Raw genomic sequence first — 19,437 nt, 5'->3', positions numbered from 1 at the left:
ATGCACTGGCTTCAGCAGCGGAACACGTCTGGCACTGCGGGATTTGATTCCCTGCCGTTGTAGTGTGTTACTGATGGTGACCTTTGTTACTTTGGTCCCAGCTCTCTGCAGGTCATTCACCAGGTCCCCCCGTGTGGTTTTGGGATCTTTGCTCACCGTTCTCATGATCATTTTGACCCCACGGGATGAGATCTTGCTTGGAGCCCCAGATCGAGGGAGATTATCAGTGGTCTTGTATGTCTTCCATTTTCTGATGATTGCTCCCACAGTTGATTTTTTCACACCAAGCTGCTTGCCTATTGTAGATTCACTCTTCCCAGTCTGGTGCAGGTCTACAATACTTTTCCTGGTGTCCTTCGAAAGCTCTTTGGTCTAGGCCATGGCGGAGTTTGGAGTCTGACTGTTTGAGGCTGTGGACAGGTGTCTTTTATACAGATGATGAGTTCAAACAGGTGCCATTCATACAGGTAACGAGTGGGGGACAGAAAAGCTTCTTACAGAAGACGTTACAGGTCTGTGAGAGCCAGAGATTTTCCATGTTCGAGGTGACCAAATACTTATTTTCCACCCTAATTTACGAATAAATTCTTTACAAATCCTACCATGTGGATTCATGGATTTTTTTTTCACATTCTGTCTCTCACAGTTGAAGTGTACCTCTGGTGCAAATTACTGACTTCTGTCATCATTTTAAGTGGGGGAACTTGCACAATCGGTGGCTGACTAAATACTTTTTTGCCCCACTGTATCTGGTTCAGAATTTGTTTATTCAAGGAAAATCCAGTAGAACTATTTCCTTGAACACTAACTACCTAATATTGTTTAAAAATCCTAGAGATAAATATCAAATCATGCTTTTAGGTAAACAAATGTTTCCTGCACTGAAAAAATGGGAATTGGCAGGCTTTTGGATTTGCACAAATGAATTTAGTTAATGCTACACAAGCCTTTCATGTTTCTCTTATTTACATTATTGAATAAAGTACCATTTACGTAATTATAAACAATACTGAAACTACTCATTTTTCTTGCATTGATATAAAATGACTAAATTAGTATACTAAAACCATTGTAATCATGTTTGACCACCAACGGAAATGATGTAATATATTCAAAGACAGCAACTAAATATGATTGGACAATCACATAAGCGCGGCCTTTATACAAAAACATTATTCAAGGAGAGCGCAATTGACCGCCAGTTTCTGGAAGACTGTTAAGCCACATGCAACCTTTGGCACTGCGTTAGTGGGCATAGTGAGAAGGTAAGTAAATTAAATACATTTGTTTTACTTGGGGATGTTTTCACAGAATTATTTTGTTGCGTGCTGGGAAAAAAGTTATCTGTAATGCTTTTCGTACAGCATGCACCAAAATGCACTTTTTCCTTTTCTTTTTACACTGCTAGCTAGTGTTGGTATTAGCTACACGACTATAGCTGAAAAATAGTCTAACAAAGTGCACATAGTCGGGAGAAAGCGGCTGTTATCGGTCAGATTTGGAATGTGGTAGAGAACACTGGGTTGTTAGTGGCTTAACAAGCTCATGAAATCTCACCGAGAGAGCGCAATAGTGTTTGTGTTACACTGCTAGTCATTGCTACAGTGGCTAATTGCTGCAACCGTCAGAGTTTAGCAAGCTGGGATTGCCACTGTGAGATATGTTAATTCTGGTGGCTGACAGACACGCAAGTCATAACAAGAATCCGTCCACACGTACACAGATATTTTTGAAAATGGAGATTTCCCATTTTAGTTAAAAAAAAAAAAATCTCAGTTTTCAGTGATACAAAATCCCGTTTGTGTGGACGAAAGACCCAAATGCACAGAAAAAGCTGCCTTTTCAAAAATACCTTGTGTGTGTGGATGTAGACTTAGACTTGGGTTTAAGAACCTTTGCCCATGAATGCCAAATCATCTGTCATAGTCATTGTTTTAGGTGAAGTGCCCCTTACTTAACTATTATCTTATTCAAGCCCAACTAATACAGATATCTACAAACAGATACGTACATTTGTTCAATGGAGCATGCTCCCAGCACCCCAAGAAAAGCATGGCCAATAAACAGTGGTTCTAATTGTTTAATTAAGTTCTGGATTGTGAATTTTCCAATACTGTCCAAACAAAAGTTACAACCTTTCTGGGGTTTTTGTTTGTTTGTTTGGAACATATGTGAGCTGCTTCTCAAAACATTATGTATAAATGAGCAAAAGATTGGCACTTTAATGTTCTGCTTGTTGGGAATAACTTTTTTTTAGTAAAAGTTAATGTTGTTTGTGATGGTGGCATTTTTTACTTTTATGATTACACATGTCTGGAAAATGAAGTTATATTCTTGTTATGTGCAATAACATCAATGTTATTGTATACGTAGATTAGCATAAAGAAACAAAATAAATCTTCAATGTTGGCGTCCAATTTTAAGCGCGCGTGTGTGTGTGTGTGTGTGTGTGTGTGTTAGTTATCTCTGAATCTGACGTAATCCTCTGGATATTGAATGAGCTGACTCTTGATTATCTGTGTCTTACAGGGTTAGGTGGTGCTGGGAATGTGGAGTTGTAAGGGGTGCACAGAAACGGTATCAAGTCGTTCCAAGCTTTTGCATCACTACAGATTAAAACATCCACATTTTGGACGTCGTTCTCACTTTCCATGTACATACCTGCATTGTCCATGCACCTTTAAAACGTGGAATGCCCTTATTGTCCATCAAAATAAAATCCACAGCACGGGGGTCACTACCAAAAAAAAGGCGATTTTCAGTTGCCACCTTTGCGAATGCAATGATTTAGCATCAGAGCGTGATTATTTTGCTCACATATATGCGCATCTTAAAAGAAATGAGACACTTACTTGTATGTTTCTAGGCTGCAACTTTAAAACAAACATTTACTGTACATTTAAATTAGAGATGGACCGATCCGATATTACGTATCGGTATCGGTCCGATACTGACCTAAATGACTGGATCGGATATCGGAGAAAAATAAAAAATGTAATCCGATCCATTAAATATCACGAAAGCACCTCGCAAAACTTGCAACACGCCGTAACTCACCTCAGAACGTTAGCATGTCGGAGCAGTATGCATCACGTGATAGAGCGGCTGTGGCATGCGGGACCTGTCGGTGGTCTGGATAGCATTTGGAGCTTCGCTAGCAACCTGGCATTTCATCTCCGACAAAGTTATCCCCGAGAGAAGTAAAGCAAGTGTGTAAGTCCATCTCTGAATGTTTGTAAAGCATTCCTGCGTTAAGCTTAACGAGCGACTGCCTCTCGCTCTCCAGCTGCTACTTCAATCGTGAAACTGCTTAAATGATCAGCTGATCGGCTTTTCTGTCGCGAGTCCGTCTTTGTTTTTGGCCCACTTTGCACCAGAAAGAGGAAACCAGCGGCTGAACAACAGCAGCACGTTTAAGCTTGATCAGCTGTTGTTAGAATTTATTTAATATTACTTTCTACACCAGGATCTTTTTCTACGTAGCTGACGGCTGGTAACTGTGCAGGGGCGGATCTAGCAAAGTTTAGCCAGGGGGGCCGATAGGGCATTAACTGGGAAAAGGGGGCACAAAGACATACTTTTCTTTCTTATTCTCATTTAAAATGTCGAGCTTTTAATAAATAATTATCTGACACCCAAAGTTTTAATTTGATGTAAAATGAATAGAAGTCAATTACTGTATATAGTGACTATTAAGTCTAATATATATACCCTAGTAAGCTATAGTACTTTTTCCTTTGGGAAGGTACCATCTGTGCAGTCTGCAATTTTGTTGAAGAAAGATGTTGAATCTATTTAATATTTCTTGAAAAATAATTGATTTCTGTGCATTTTTTTTTCACACTGCATCAAATTAAGGTTGATTACGTCGATTAAGCATCATGAGGTGGCGCGTGAGGGGTGGTTCCCTATTTTTTATTTATTTATTTTTGTTGTTGCTGGGAGTTGGAACCCTATTAGTTAGGTTGCTTAATATTTACGCTAAGTACTCTTTAAAATACCAGAATAGGGAGGATGGTGTAGGTTTAAGTTTATTAGATTGATCAGTATTGCTGAACTATGAAATATTTTTTTTGTATACAGGTATAACAGAATAGCTTTAGTGTAGTTGTTGTTTTAAACTTGAGTATGAACTTGCAGACTTGCAAAATGCAGCAAGATATTTTAAAAAACAGTTTTGTTGATTAAAAAACACTATATCGGATTCATATCGGTATCGGCAGATATCCAAATTTATGATATCGGTATCGGTATCGGACATAAAAAAGTGGTATCGTGCCATCTCTAATTTAAATCACACAAAAACCGTAAACACAGACATTATACACCAGGTGATTTTAAACGAGGTATAGTAAGAACAGGAATCGCACCTACAAATGAATTTGAGGAAAATAGTCAGGAGTTTGTAGATCAGTTGGATACTGTCATTCCTTCACATGGTCAGTGTGATACTGAGGACTTTCAAAAAGTCATAGAGCAAAGTTTTGCAACTACTCTGCTAAAGCTGGAGCATTTGGTCCATGTGCCAAGCACAGCTATTGATGTATTTTTAGAGGAACTCTATCATTTGATACGGTCGGCACCTGTACCCTTATCCTGTGATATTGTGACGAATATCTTTAATCAAAGAAACCTCCCCATTGATAAAGATCTCATTACAGGAACTATTAATGCAGTTTTTTCAGGTAATCCTGTACTAAGGTCCATTCAAAAGGGTGGTCCGCTAAGCACAGCATATCTGCGTAAGCAGTATTACAAGGAAAATTTCTGTGTTTTAGAACCAGTTGCATATATACTTGATGCTGAAAAGAAACACAGTTTCCAATATGTCCCATTGCTGAAATTGTTACAGCAGCTGTTGAGTAGAAAAGATGTTGTTGATGAAGTTGTGAAATGCCATAAACAACAGGTGGGAACAGACTCTACTGGGTCATATCATTACAGGTCTTCAAGTGATGGTTCCCTATTTAAGGAAAACTTTTTCCTTTCTGGAGAAAATCTAAGGATTTCCCTATGTTTTTATGTGGATCACTTTGAAGTCTGTAACCCCCTTGGTACCTCACGGAAGAAACACAAGCTTTGTGCCATTTATTGGGTTTTGACTAACTTGCCTTCAGGATCTCATTCCTCCTTATCGTCCATCTACTTGTCAGTGTTGTGCAAAACCACTGACGTTAAAACTTATGGTTATGACAAAATCTTGGAACCTCTTCTACAGGATCTGAAAACTCTTGAAGAACATGGCGTTTATGTTCCACTATTAGGAGAGTCAGTCAAAGGTACAGTCGTAAGTGTAATCGCAGATAACCTTGGAGCACACAGTGTTGCAGGATTTATGCAAAGCTTTTCTGTAGAATACTATTGCAGATTTTGCACAGGGAAGAGCAGTGATATTCAGCTGTATTCTGTAGCGTCTGGTGCTTTCACGCTAAGAAGCAAAGACCTTCACCAAGTCCATGTCAAACAAGCCCAAGATACAGGTACAGGCTGTTGTGGAGTGAAAAGAGAATGTGTCTTCACCAAAAATCTGTCCCACTTTCATGTCATATTTGGTTATCCGCCTGATCTTGCTCACAATGTTTTTGAGGGTATAATCCCAGTAGAGTTGGCTCATTGCTTGACAGTTCTTATATCAAAGAAGTTTTTCACTTTAGCCGACTTAAACAATGCGATTCTGAAGTTCCCCTACAAATGGGAAGATAAGACAAACAGACCTCATGTAGTGTCACAAACTTTCTCTAGCACCAAAACAGTAGGAGGAAATGCGCATGAGAACTGGAGCTTGCTCCGGTTCTTGCCTTTTTTAGTTGGATCACTTGTGCCTGAAGATGAGCCTGCATGGCTTGTTCTCATGACTCTGAAGGATATCACAGAACTTGTCGTGTCCCCTGTGCATAGTGATGACTCTCTGGCTTTTTTGGAAAGCAAAATTATAGAGCACAGACAGCGATACCAGGCACTGTTTCCTGATGTTAAGCTACTACCAAAACACCATTATTTGGAGCACTATCCACAGATGATTAGGTTTTTTTGGTCCAGTTGTTTGGCTGTGGACAATGCGTTTCGAGGCCAAACACAGCTTTTTCAAGCAGGTCATGAGACACACAAGCTGCTTTAAGAATGTGCCTCTCTCCTTGGCCTCAAAGCATCAGATGATGATAGCTTACCATCTAAGCTCCCCATCTCTTGGCAAGTCTGAACTAGAGGTCTCGGCTGTATCAACTTTTCCAGTGGATTTGCTTAAAGAGGAGATGGCTAGAGTCATTAGGCAAACATTCCCTGACATTCTAGAGATAAACCTTGCACAGTGTGTGACAATAAAGGGCATAACTTATAGGAAGGGAATGGTACTGGCCCACAGGGCAGCTGGTGGGTTGCCAGAATTCTGTGAAATAAACCACATCGGCATTGTAAACCAGAGCATATTCTACATTGTCAGAGAGCTCGGTGGCTGGTACAGGGAGCACTACAGAGCTTTTGAGCTCAACCCAGTATCTGCAAGAATATTCACTCTTGTTTCACTCCGTGAACTCCTTGACACTTATCCACTGGTTGACTACAAGATCGGATCAGTCCGCATGGTGACTTTAAAAAGGCATATAGAAATAAAAGGTGTGCAAATATTTGTAATAAGTTCAGTCACATGTATTTCACTAGATACATTCTTTTTTTTTTTTTTGTATATCTGACCTTTTATAACTGACTGATATGTATGGGTAACTGTATGAAGACTAAACTGAAGTTATTCTTTCTGGGTGTCTGATGTATTGTTGTTGTTGTTTTTCGTCTACAGAATAGCTGCTTGAAATGGGGACCCCTGTGATCCTAAAGATCATCTTGACTGATGGAACCTGTCAAAGGCTCACTCTCTCCAATGGACCACCTGAATCAATTGAGGATCTCATTGTTGAAGTCAAGAGACAGTGTGGTCTTCAGGGCGATTTCAGACTTCAGTTTATGGATTCCTTGTTTGGGAATGAGTTCCTTAATCTTACCTCAGTTTCAGAAGTGGCAGACAGAGGGACTCTTAAAGTTATTGACATGTCAAGACCCACCATTATGCAGCATGAGGATTATATCATTCTTGATCCTGTCCAGGACTCCGAAGCCCTCAGCTGTTCCTCTGTTAACGATTCTTCGTACCTGTCTGGTGGATCTGTGGACACGGATGTGTTGTCATCAAGTGAGTCAACAAGCTCACGATCTTCTTGGCCTGCTGTCTTTTATGTGCCCAAGTTTTCGTATGATGCTGAATTACAACTTCAGCAGGCAAAAATTGCGTACAATCAGAATGGAACTGCACTTATTCCAGATCCCAAGTTGAAGTCAGCCATCCTTGAAGGTTTGGTGCAGGAAATTGTGAAGTATAAAGTGTATGTCAGTGATAAAGAAATGGATCAAGTAGCTCAGAGTCTGATCAAGAAGCATCCCTGTCTAACTGAGACAGGCTCCAACACTGGATTTGGAGGATGGAAGACCAGTTTAAAATATAAACTCTCAAACTATCGCACCCAGCTACGAAAACTGGGCTGCCCAGAGGTGACTGTAAACTCTCTAAAGAACAAACCTGTTGGAAGATGCAGTGCAGCCTTTGGTGTCAAAAAAGCAAAGAGGGCAGAAGTTAACTTTTGCCCAACATACCCACCAGAAGAAACTGAGGAGAGCCTGGAGGCAATGCGGAAAACTTTACTCTTGGACATAAAGAAGAAGAACAACAGAGAGTTGGTGAAATTCAAGATGGAAAAGACTTTTGCCTACAGAAGACATGAAGTTGTTCGTGATGCACCAATGGTAGAGGCTTTCATGGCAAGATGGCCTGCTCTATTTGATGTCCATGAGGTAAAGTTTGACTCACACCGGGAGTTCTTGGAAGAGGTGTTAAGCTAAAATACTTTAGGCACATTTAACAGCCAATTTCTTAAGCATTGGTGATTGTGGCCTTCTTCCTGGTGTTAAACATTTGAAGCTCACTCTTTTGTGCTGATGTTTTCAGATCAATGCTGAGTTTAAAAGAATTACCACAATCCCCCTTCAATCAAAGTTCCTGTCTCAGATGGATCTCCACTTAGACAACCTGGTGAAGCTGTTCAAAAGAAGAGGAGGACAGCTTGGACAAAGACTGAAAAAAGTTGTGGCACAAATGGATAATGTAAGTGATAAAGCCTTAACACAACTATGACCCCTTTTGGACAAAACTTTTAATTGGTTAAAAATTGTAAATGTTTTTCCAATGATAAATGCTGTCATCTTGTACTACTTTTACATCTGCTTGTTTTTGTTTTAATCTACTTAGTCAACTTTATTAGTATGTGTGCCTTTACTTTGAAAGCATTCATGTAAAGTACAGTACTAAAACCTAAAATCAATGAGAAGGGCTGACTGAAGATACTAATCACACAAATTTCATTTCAGTGTGAAGATGTTGATGCTGGACGTGAGTGTGTCATTAAGGGAGTGTGTATCTACATGGGTGAAGATCCTGACAACCTTATCCGGGAGTATGTGGTAAGTACTTGGGGTATTTTATTTTATTTTTTGGGGGGGTGGGGGGGTGACTTTCACCAGTACATCATATTGCTCACTTGCCATGGATTGAGTAACATGACTTTTATTTTATTTATTTATGTATTTTTTACAGGACATGGATGAAGACGCCATCAATGAGGCCATTGAAGACACCACTGTTGGAATTTATCTTCTTAAAGAACAAGCTTCAGCAGATGAACAAGAAGACATTGGAGTTGTCCTTGAAGGCATCAGGGTGGTGAAGAATTTGGATAATGTAGCATTTGCTGTGGTAATGCTATTTGGACTCATGTATGCACTAAACCTTGCCTACCCTGCTGACCTCCGCTACACCTTTGAGGTTTTCCAGAAGGTTTTCATAGAACTGGATGGAGCTAAACTCTCCAACAAAGTTCTTGCTCTCAAAAACCGTCTGTTTCACTGAAGGGTCAAAGACTGCACTTCAGTAATTCTTTACTGAACACAAAACAAAGAACTGCAATGTTATACTGCTGATACTGTTTGTTTGGGTTTTTTTTGTTGTTGTTGTTGTTGTTTTTTCTCATGTGACTGCACTTCGAGGTGACACTTTTTTTTTTCTTTTCTTCCTTTTGGTGGTATTGTATTGCGAGAAATGTTTACAGAGGTTTTTTAGCAATGTGCTCTTGGTCAACCTTTACATCCTGCTTATATGTTCAAAAGGAAGATTCCTTTAGGTGTTTGGTATTATGTGACGGTGTCATTTAAGCTTCAATTTAGTAAAAAAATTCTGTACAGCTAAATACAAAATGTGACATGTATGAAGATATATCTTATCCTTAATAGCAGCTTGCTGCCTCTTTGAGTTTTGGAAGACCAATTTAAGCTGAAATTGTTCTATATATGTACAGACTTGATCATTCAAAGCAGCTTGCTGGTTTCTGTCTCTTAAACTCCAGGTAACAGGAGTTGTAGAAATGTTAAATGCAAAAAAAAGTTATATTTGTGTAAGCCTGTTTGTTCATGGATGCTTTTTGATTCTTTTTCCAAGTAGGCTTAATTTAGTTTCAAACTTTTAATTGTGAAATTAAATACAAATATGTGTAAGATGACAGGATCATTAATAAGCACTTATTTGTAGCTTTCTTGTATTGCTGCTAAGGTCAGTTTTGAGGGGAAATATTTACAAATGTTTTAAATCTTTCTTTCAGTTATATCTGCAGGCAATCGCTAAAACTGTGTAACAAGTTTATATGCTTGCTGTTTTCACTGCTGTTAAAATAAAGGTGAACTTTTCAGCACTCACATTTTTTTTTTTTGCCTTTTTTGTCAATAACATTTAGTTTATATTTACATTATTATATTGTACATAGGCAAGAAACCAAGGACTGAATTTTTATGAAGTTGACTTAAAATAATTAAGTAGGATTTAAAGCCATAATTTGTGTTGCAGGAACATAATTATAATGCCTTTATGTTACACAATTTCATTAAGTACCACTGACAATCAAAAATACGTTGGTGTTAAACTTTAAAATATATCAACATTATGTAATACATTGATATTTTGGTAACAGATAAACAGTATGGACATCGAACATGATTTTTTTAAGTAATCTACCGTAATTGTCGGGCTATAAGCCGCTACTTTTTGCACAAGCTTTGAACCCTGCGGCTTTTAGTCAGGTGCGGCTTTTCTATGGATTTTCCATGATTTTTGTGATATCGTAAGACGATTTGTTTTGTGTGTTCCGCTGTTGTACGGCACTACGTTGCCTGGCGGAAGGATCGGGGTTCAAGAGTGGTATGTTAGTCACATGTCCGTCCGCCAGGCAACGTAGTGCCGTACGAAGTAGCGCGAAAAACAAACTTCAAAGTAGCGCTACGCATTCAGCGGGAGGCGTGGATGACGAGCGGCGATAAACTTGCGAAAAGCAAGTTATGCTCAACTCCACCGGTGGATTCTGACAGCGTGGAAAAGTGCGAAAACATCCACGATCACCAACGGATTTTGAAGGGCTGGACTGCTGCATGATGGAGAGGAGGACACCGCCACGGCCCTTCTGAGGGTGTTCGACTCTGACACTGACAACGAGGATTTCTTTGGTTTTGAAAGTGATAACGAAGGAGAGAAGCGGAGAGTGGATGACGAAGCCATCCTGAGCCTGTTCGTTTCCGACATTGGAGAAGAGGACTTTGGTGGTTTTAGAGCGCAGGAAGAAGAGAAAGATGGTGAATGACTGACTTTTCTTCTTGTTAAAGCCGTGTCACTGCACCTGAGCCTAAAAGGTAGTCCGAATCTATTTTTCTGGTGTGCTGTAGGTTACTGTTATGTACTACATGTGCAAATATGTACCCATAACTTGTTTTTCAAAATATTAATAAAAGGGGTGTGTCTCCAAACAGCCATCTCTTTCCTGACAATTCCCTTTGTGCATATTCTCTTACATATGATAAGTCAACATTGAAACACCTGCGGCTTTTAGTCAGGTGCGGCTAATGTATGTACAAAACAGGATTTTCCCCTGATTTTAGCTTGTGCGGCTAATATTCAGGTGCGCTTTGTAGTCCGGGAAATACGGTAATGTGAATGAAATACTTTGGCTTTACAAGTAATTATTACTTGTTGGAAAGTGGAAAATTAAGTCAGTCATACTTATTCATATTATGTGGGACCGATGTACACAATAAAATCAAGTAAATTGAAAGAACTTTTTTTTTCAGTGTGGTAATACTAAATATTTTATAGAAGCGTTTAATGATGCCACATCAACAACATATGGGTATCTTTTAATAGACTATAAAGCCAAGACCCCGGACTATTTAAGACTCAGAACAAATTTACTGTCAGACCGTCCGGTTGTTTATATCCCAAAACAAAAAACAGTGAAGAGGTGAAAGGATTTCATCACGCATGCGGAGGAATCTGTCTCTGTTGGAGTTGATATATAAGTCTCCACCGGCTCTACGCAGAGTTATTATTAGCAATGCAGGCTTGGATTTCATCAATGCATTGTGTGAGATAGCCTTTAACGTATTGCAAGGTAACATTCCACTGACCAATCAGCAGTACAAACAGCTAAAAAAGAAAAAATCTCTAATCAGACTGATTGCTGACAAAAAGATAAACACTTTGAAAAAGAGAAAGACAATCAACCAATCTGGAGGGTTTTTACTACCCTTATTAGGGGCTGCAATCCCTTTCATAACCAGTCTGATAGCAAACAGGTGAAAATGGAGCATGTGCAAAAGATGTTTTTGGTGCCTCAACATCAGCTGGACTTATTGAAACAACCGCAACAGTACACAGGCAACATTAGACAACAGGCTCAGAATGACTTGGACAAGGAGATGCTTCATGTGTTACATGAATCAGACATAGATGTATATGAGAAAGCTAAAAAATATGGCAATATTCTCCAAAGATTCCAAACACTTGTGAGACAAGGGGACCGTGAAAAGAGTGTATTGTCTTTATCCCTACTGGAACAGCTTAACACAGATGTGCAAACCCCTCCTGCGGACACACCTCCTGTTTATAGCGATGCTGGGGTGAAGGATTTTATTGCAGAGTGTTTTGACACACATGCCTAAAAGGAGTAGGAGGAACGCAGAACTCATTCTATCAGCTCTGAACCGTTCGCCAAACACGGTTTCTTACAACGACAAAGGCGAAATTGTTGTTGATAAACACACGATACCGGGTTCACACATTTATGATCTGATTAAAGCAGTCACAACCACACACACACACCTTCTGAAGGTTTCAGACCTATAGGCTGGACAGAGTTTTTAAAAGCTGTTTCAGATTTAAACATACCGTTATCGGCCATATCTAATACCGGCGTATGTAAGACCATTGCCTTGTATAAAACCGATCACACACTGACTGAAGACTCTGGTTTTTTAAAACACACGCCTAAAAAGAACACACCGGGCATTTCACTGCGTGATAGTACATTAAAGAAAAAAATAAAGAATAAAAAAAATAAATTAAAGGGTGGTCCTATCGAGTGGTTAGATTTCCGATTACAAGGCGTTCGCCTTGTAATCGGAAGGTTGCCGGTTCGAGCCCCGGCTTGGACAGTCTCGGTCGTTGTGTTTGTTCGTATCCTTTTTAGGTTTGTTCGTATCCTTTTCGAAACACTCCTCTCAGTTTTGATATTCGTACGGTGTCGCCAACATTAAATTTAAAATGCACTTTCTTCTGAGGCTTGGTTTTGTACAGGGTGTTAAGGACCAGCTTCTCATTATCCTTATTTACCTCTGCCAGAGCCATTTGGATAGACCTGTGATAAGCATTGTTACATGCCTGTGTGAGCTCAGGGATGACTTGTACATATCTCCTTGAGTTGACGGATGTTAAATACTTCCACATTCTACCCTTGAAGCTGCGGTTGAATCTTTCAACAATACTAGATTTAACCTCACTAGCTGTTGAGAAATGTTTGATGTTATATCGCTTCATTAGCTGTTTAAAGGGTGTATTATAAAATTCTTTGCCTTCATCTGTTTGTAGTTTCATGGGGATCCTGCCCTCGGTAAGTATATCCTCAAATGCGGCTGTTATGGCCGGGCCCGTCTTGGTTGTGAGACATCTAACCCATGCATATTTTGAGAATACATCTATACATGTTAGCAGGTATCTAACACTGTCATTATCTGCCATGTATTCAGACATATCAACCAGATCGGCTTGAAACTGTTTGTCGATTCCATTAACCAATACTCTGTTTCTGGGAAAGTGGATCCTAGCTGGTTTATGGAGTGTGTAAGTGTCATCTTGTTCTAAATAATGTTTGACCTGTGATAATGAGGGTTTTACCCCTGTTGCCTTGGCGGTAGCTAAATGGAGCTTATTTAAACTGGCCAAGCCAGCAGGATGGGCCGGATCATGATAAATTTTATACAAAGTGTTTTCCATGATGTATGCAAGACACAAATGACTAAAATGTTGGTGTTAACACGTCTTTTTATTTCATTCACACAGACAAGGAATACTGAACAGTATACATTAAACCAGGTGTCTCCCAGCCCAGTAGTTACCAATCATGCAAAGCATGGCTGGTTTAACAAGCTGGGCATAACGACTTGATTCTAACAGCAGCCCAATGTTGTCGTTAATTGCGCATGCTATATGTTGTGATGATCTCAGTTCAGTCATGGTGTGTGTTACGTGTCTGCAGGCTGCATGTTTTCTTTCCCTCCCCTTTTGTTTGCCATTCCCTTAGGTCGCAGACTGCAGGCTGATGTCAATCTGTGTGACGTCCAACTAATTAGAGGAGGGAGGCCCTGATTGGACAACCCAGGAGTGAAACCCTTGATAAGGAGACTCACCTGTGGCTGGGCGCGGCTCTCTTCCCTCCTTGAATTGTTTGACACATGTGTGATGTTTTCCTGCTGTCTTTCTTTTGTTTGATGATTGTGGTGGGAGTAAAGTGGACTAGGTAAGTTTGGGGACCCCATACACTTACTCACGTAGAGTCTTTGTGTTAGAAACACTAGGTAAGTAGGTTGGTGCCACCCATGTAATTTTGAGCTTGTTTTAAGTTGAGGTTTAGGGTCTATCTCTCCTGTTTGTTGCTTTTCTAGGATAGTAGCTCAGCTCAGCTAAGTTTTGGTTTTGTCTTTTTGGTGTTTTTTTTTTTTTGGCACAACCTAACTGTCCCTTTTTCCCCCACATTTGTTGTTTGAGTCTGGGTTGTTTATTTTGTGAGAGCGCTGCCATTAAACCTTCTTTTCATAACACCTGTACTGAGTTTCCGGAGTTGTTGTGTTATCCCCTCCTGCCCTCGGGGAGACGTAACACAAGTGGGGGCTCGTCCGGGATATATTTCCCAGAGCTATAGACAGCGCTGGTGCTTGGTACAGTGTTACTGCCTTGTAATTAAGTATGGCTTTCGACTTAGAAGATTTTATTCGTGCTCCGAGTCCTGAGAGGTTTGAGTTATGTCGCAAAGACGACTTATTGAGTATTGCGGCACACTTTGATATTCCAGTAAAGAAATATAGTGCAAAGAAGGAAATCAAGGGCATTATCTTACAACGTCTGGTTGAGTTGAAGATCTTGCCCGGTTCTGATGTGTGTGATAGTAGCGTTCTCTCTGTCGGGCAAGGTGTCGCACCTCTGAAGGCGGAGGATGGTGCTATAGCTACTCCCCCCAAAGTCCAGGTGGAGCCTACGGTTCCTCCCACTCTACCTCGCTTTGATCCTCTGTCCCCAGACTTCAGTGGGTCAAATGGACATGCTAGACTTAAGGTGCGTCTAGCTCGCCTTCGGCTGGAGGCGCAGGAAAGGGAGCAAACACGTAAGGCCGAGCTTGACTTCAAACTTCGGATACGTCAGCTGGAAATTGAAGCTGAGAAGGAGGTAAAGTTGAAACAGCTAGAGGTGGAAGCTATGAGACTTACACAAAGCCTGTCTTCTCCCAGCTCACCAGTTACTTCAGAACCCTTGCCTTCATCTGGCAGCACCTATAGGTTTGATGTGCGCAAAAATATTGCTTTGGTGCCAACATTTAGAGAGACTGAAGTCGATTCCTACTTTAATGCTTTTGAAAGGATTGCAACAGCATTAGAATGGCCAAAAGAAATGTGGGCTGTGCTGTTGCAATGCAAGCTAATGGGCAAAGCACAGGAGGTTGTATCAACTCTCTCTATCGAAAACAGCATGAAATATGATGTACTGAAGGAGTCCATCCTTCGTGCTTATGAGCTTGTGCCTGAGGCCTACCGGCAAAAGTTCAGGAATCACAAGAAGTCAGATGGTCACACATATGTAGAGTTCGCGCGTGAGAAAGCAGTTCTTTTTGACAAGTGGTGCACGGCAAGTGAGGTGAAGAAAGAGTTTGAAGCGCTTCGTCAGTTAGTCCTGTTGGAAGATTTTAAAAATCTATTACCAGAGAAGCTTGTAATGTTTTTAAATGAGCAAAAGGTTGCCTCACTGTCAAAAGCCGCCGTTCTGGCTGATGAGTTCACTTTGACTCACAGAAATGTGTTTGCATCACCCCCTCGTTCAGATAAAGTGTTAATCACACGCTCACTGAAGCCTGATCAGGGTCAGCCTGAAGCCAGAGCTAAGCAACCATTTCTCTCTCGTGAGGTACGTGAATGCTTCTATTGCCACAAAAAAGGTCATGTCATTGCTGATTGCCTTGCACTAAAAAATAAGACCACGCCGCCACAACCCAAGGGAGTGGGTTTGATTAAAAACATGTCGCCTCCCAGAAACCAAACATCTCAGAGTGAAATAGACCCTTGTTTCAAACCATTTATCACACAGGGATGTGTTTCTTTGACGGGTGGTGCTGGTAATGACCAGTCTGTAACAATGCTGCGAGACACGGGTGGTTCACAGTCCATCATTCGGGAGGGTATTTTGCCTTTTTCTGTTGAGTCATCCTGTCAGTCAAGTGTTGTGGCCCAGGGTATTGGAATGACTTTTGTGTCTGCGCCTTTGCACCATGTTCATGTCACTTCCTGTGTTCAGTGGAGTCGGTAAGGTCGCTGTCCTCCCCTCGCTGCCAATAAAAGGGGTTGATTTCATCCTAGGGAATGATTTAGCAGGTGGAAAAGTGATGCCTGTCCCTGAGATGCTGGATAAGCCCCCCAGGCTTGAAAGTTAGCCAGCAAGAAAACACTAACATTCTTCCTGCTTGTGGGGTGACTAGATCTCAGTCCAGGTGCTGTCATTCTACAGGAAGATCAGGATGGACTCGACCACCCTGTGTGCTACTTCTCAAAGAAGTTCACTCTTCCCCAGAGAAGGCATTCCACCATCGAACAAGAAACCCTTGCCGTTCTGCTGGCTCTGCAGCATTTTGAGGTTTATCTCGGATTAAGCAGGGATCCCATAAAAGTCTTTACAGACCACAATCCGCTTGTTTTCCTTTCAAGGATGTACAATAACAATCGTCGGCTTATGAGGTGGTCTTTAATCATTCAAGAGTACAACCTTCAAATCTGCCATAAAAAGGGGACAGAAAATGTCCTGGCTGATGCACTATCCCGTACCCTGTAGTCTGTTTAGGGTTTTTGTTTTTGTTTGAAGGATCCAAACTGTTTGTTTGGACTTGTAAGGGTGGGGGTGTTACGTGTCTGCAGGCTGCATGTTTTCTTTCCCTCCCCTTTTGTTTGCCATTCCCTTAGGTCGCAGACTGCAGGCTGATGTCAATCTGTGTGACGTCCAACTAATTAGAGGAGGGAGGCCCTGATTGGACAACCCAGGAGTGAAACCCTTGATAAGGAGACTCACCTGTGGCTGGGCGCGGCTCTCTTCCCTCCTTGAATTGTTTGACACATGTGTGACGTTTTCCTGCTGTCTTTCTTTTGTTTGATGATTGTGGTGGGAGTAAAGTGGACTAGGTAAGTTTGGGGACCCCATACACTTACTCACGTAGAGTCTTTGTGTTAGAAACACTAGGTAAGTAGGTTGGTGCCACCCATGTAATTTTGAGCTTGTTTTAAGTTGAGGTTTGGGTCTATCTCTCCTGTTTGTTGCTTTTCTAGGATAGTAGCTCAGCTCAGCTAAGTTTTGGTTTTGTCTTTTTGGTGTTTTTTTTTTTTTTTTTTTTTTTTTTGGCACAACCTAACTGTCCCTTTTTCCCCCACATTTGTTGTTTGAGTCTGGGTTTATTTTGTGAGAGCGCTGCCATTAAACCACCTTTTCATAACACCTGTACTGAGTTTCCGGAGTTGTTGTGTTATCCCCTCCTGCCCTCGGGGAGACGTAACAGTGTGTTCTGCAATCCTGCTGAATTGTGTTCCAGTCCCAACGACTGTGTATGCGCGTACAAACAGTCGAATGGCAGGGATGAATCGGTCTGTCATAAGCCTTATCATCACATCGTCATAGTAGGTGTCAAAGAAATACTCGGACAATTCGTGCAAGCAGCTGTGTTGCACCTGACTGGGATGAGCTGTTTGACATCTGTAGCATGTATCCTGTAGAAAGTCATTTAGCGCCAACATCAGCAAGTGGTGGGTTGCAAGCTTGATGTCGATAATGGTTTCCTGACACAGACCGGATCCTGTAGGGTCCTGCGGCAGCAATTGTGGAGAGGGGGGTGGAGTTGGTGGGGTCTGGATTAGCAATGCTGGTGGAGGTGGGGAGTCTGTGAGGTCCCATGCTTGCATGTCTCCCTCTGAAAAATGAGAACGATAAAAAGATGTTATATTTTGTTGCATAGATACGCACGCGCACACACACACACACACACACACACAAACTAAACCTACCATTTTGTTTATTTAGTTGTCAGACGGCCTTATGATTTTAGGTTTGCACAGGGTAGAAGGCAAACCAGTCTTCGGACAAGTCGCAAAATCATCAAAAACAAGGCGTTTTCTAATACCCTCGTACGCAGTGTTGAGACTACCCTCTTGATGGTGTCGTCAATCTGGCTAAACAGACGCAGCATAGGTCTCCAGTCGCACCACTGTATAAAAAAAACATGTCCTTAAACCATGTAGCGTGCTCTTCTATGCTCAGAGGGTAAGGATTTAACCTCCAGTTTTCAACCCCTCTGACAGCAATAAGACTTTCCCTGTCATCACATACACTGAGAAAAATAAAGTCATCGGGGCTACGGTTGAAGCGATCAGCCTCGACCCTGTAAAGTTCAGGGCCTGTTGGACTGTTCCACTGGGAAACATACAGCATCTCTGGGAATCCCACACTGTCCAAGTCCGCACAAACAACTGTGCGAAAGACTTTCCAGTTTCTAGTAGACATGCGTTGTGTCTCCCCCCCAAAACACTCCCTCACCACAATCTACACGAAGTATAACTGCTCCGTTGGTATATTTAACGGTATACACATACCCATTACTGCCTCTATATTCTAGCTTAAATTCAGTCCCATCTACGGCGTTTTCACAGCGCTGCTTTTTGCGATGAGGGCCCCTGGGGCATGTGCCTGTAGACGTACCTAGTATGGCTGTGGCTTGGGCGATGTCCTGACTGCTCGTCATGGTTGATACAGATGTCATCCTGCACTCCTTAGAGGTGTCTGCGTTCCTTAAGTCGCTCTGTTGATGCTCCAAATGGTGAAGGAGTCCGTTTTATATGTACATGTGTTAGACTAGCCCAGTAGGTGTCATTACCCCCCTCTATTTAAAACTATTGGCCTGTGAAACTTTTAGAAAAGTGAAATGCCCCTAAAGTAGTTAAATCATCTATGTGTAATCATCGAGTCTAACTGTTGCAGACTAGTAGATAACTAGAAAGCGAAAATTTCTGAAGAAATTTTAAGTGTGCCTATGCCGCCGCTAATCAGTATAGTTTGCCATTCAAACGGCTACAGAGAGCAAAACTCACCGGAGCAGCCATTCTCCACCATGAACTATGGTAAAACCAAACACCGCTCGCGCCTCACAGATGACAGCTTACAGTTTTGTGTAAAGATGAGGTGACTTCGTACAGCCCCAATTTGTAGACGCTGTGCGCAGAGGTTCATAAGCAGACCCGACAATGTTTGCATGAACACACTTTGAAGCATTACGTTATGGACCACTTTTCACACATAGTTGCTGTACCCACACAGCCGGCTGTAGCTTTTCATCTCATAGCCCGACACATACACACAAAAAAAAAAAAAAAAAAAAAAAAGCAGAGAGAGCACAGACTTTACACCTGAGAGGCGTGATTGCAGATGCCGCTGAGGTGGGTCCACCTCCCCTGCAGCGGCACTGCAGACCACGCCCTGCCACACACATCAAACACGTAAAATAAATATTTATGCACTTTTCATTCACTTTTTGTTTTTTGTTATTTTTACACAGTGTTCTGAATGATTAACAATGGTCTACAGCCAATCTTGTGTATTATTATACAAACTTTGGTTGTAAGATTCAGATAACTATTTAATAAAAGCTAAATATTTTATATGAGAGTAAGAAAGAAAAGTTTGTCTCATACTCTCATCAGACAATACATGAACCTCTCAATAAACAA

At 41.2% G+C, this 19,437-nt stretch overlaps 2 protein-coding genes across 5 annotated transcripts in view; one reads left to right on the top strand and one right to left on the bottom strand.

The window, feature by feature from the left end:
• Positions 1 to 19,437, bottom strand: part of eif2d (eukaryotic translation initiation factor 2D) — a 66,673-nt gene that overhangs the window by 14,199 nt on the left and 33,037 nt on the right. The window contains exons 14-15 of one of the 3 annotated variants that reach the window (XM_026153553.2): positions 17,722 to 17,921; positions 13,439 to 17,627 (exon numbers count right to left, since the gene is read on the bottom strand). The exons of 1 other annotated variant lie outside the window; for it this stretch is intronic. In XM_026153553.2, coding sequence (XP_026009338.1) covers positions 17,751 to 17,921 — 171 coding nt within the window. In that variant the 3' untranslated portion in view covers positions 13,439 to 17,627; positions 17,722 to 17,750. Of the gene's footprint in view, positions 1 to 13,438; positions 17,628 to 17,721; positions 17,922 to 19,437 lie in introns of those variants that run through there. One more of the 3 variants, XM_026153554.2, reaches the window with a different exon arrangement.
• LOC113013020 (uncharacterized) lies at positions 1,727 to 10,891 on the top strand. 2 transcript variants are annotated; one of them, XM_080294385.1, is made up of 5 exons: positions 1,727 to 2,577; positions 6,794 to 7,839; positions 7,994 to 8,149; positions 8,413 to 8,505; positions 8,639 to 10,891. In XM_080294385.1, the coding sequence occupies exons 2-5, from the start codon at positions 6,808 to 6,810 to the stop codon at positions 8,948 to 8,950; spliced, it is 1,593 nt and encodes a 530-aa protein (XP_080150511.1). In that variant the 5' UTR covers positions 1,727 to 2,577; positions 6,794 to 6,807; the 3' UTR covers positions 8,951 to 10,891. The 2 variants fall into 2 exon arrangements, with proteins under 2 accessions (XP_080150511.1, XP_026009335.1); XM_026153550.2 differs by lacking the exon at positions 1,727 to 2,577 and having other exon boundaries at positions 5,612 to 7,839.

This window comes from Astatotilapia calliptera, chromosome 20, assembly GCF_964374335.1.
Source record: "Astatotilapia calliptera chromosome 20, fAstCal68.1, whole genome shotgun sequence".
In the NCBI taxonomy this organism is placed as follows: Eukaryota; Metazoa; Chordata; class Actinopteri; order Cichliformes; family Cichlidae; genus Astatotilapia; species Astatotilapia calliptera.
Note: the sequence above shows the minus strand (reverse complement) of the source record. Positions and strands in the feature narration are given on the sequence as shown.

What these genes read in the sequence shown, in the direction of transcription:
- LOC113013020 (XM_080294385.1), top strand. Translation starts at nt 6,808, where the DNA reads ATGGGGACCCCTGTGATCCTAAAGATCATCTTGACTGATGGAACCTGT. An exon ending in CTCTATTTGATGTCCATGAG is followed by an intron (nt 7,840 to 7,993) that starts GTAAAGTTTGAC and finishes TGATGTTTTCAG; the next exon opens with ATCAATGCTGAGTTTAAAAG. An exon ending in ACCTTATCCGGGAGTATGTG is followed by an intron (nt 8,506 to 8,638) that starts GTAAGTACTTGG and finishes TATTTTTTACAG; the next exon opens with GACATGGATGAAGACGCCAT.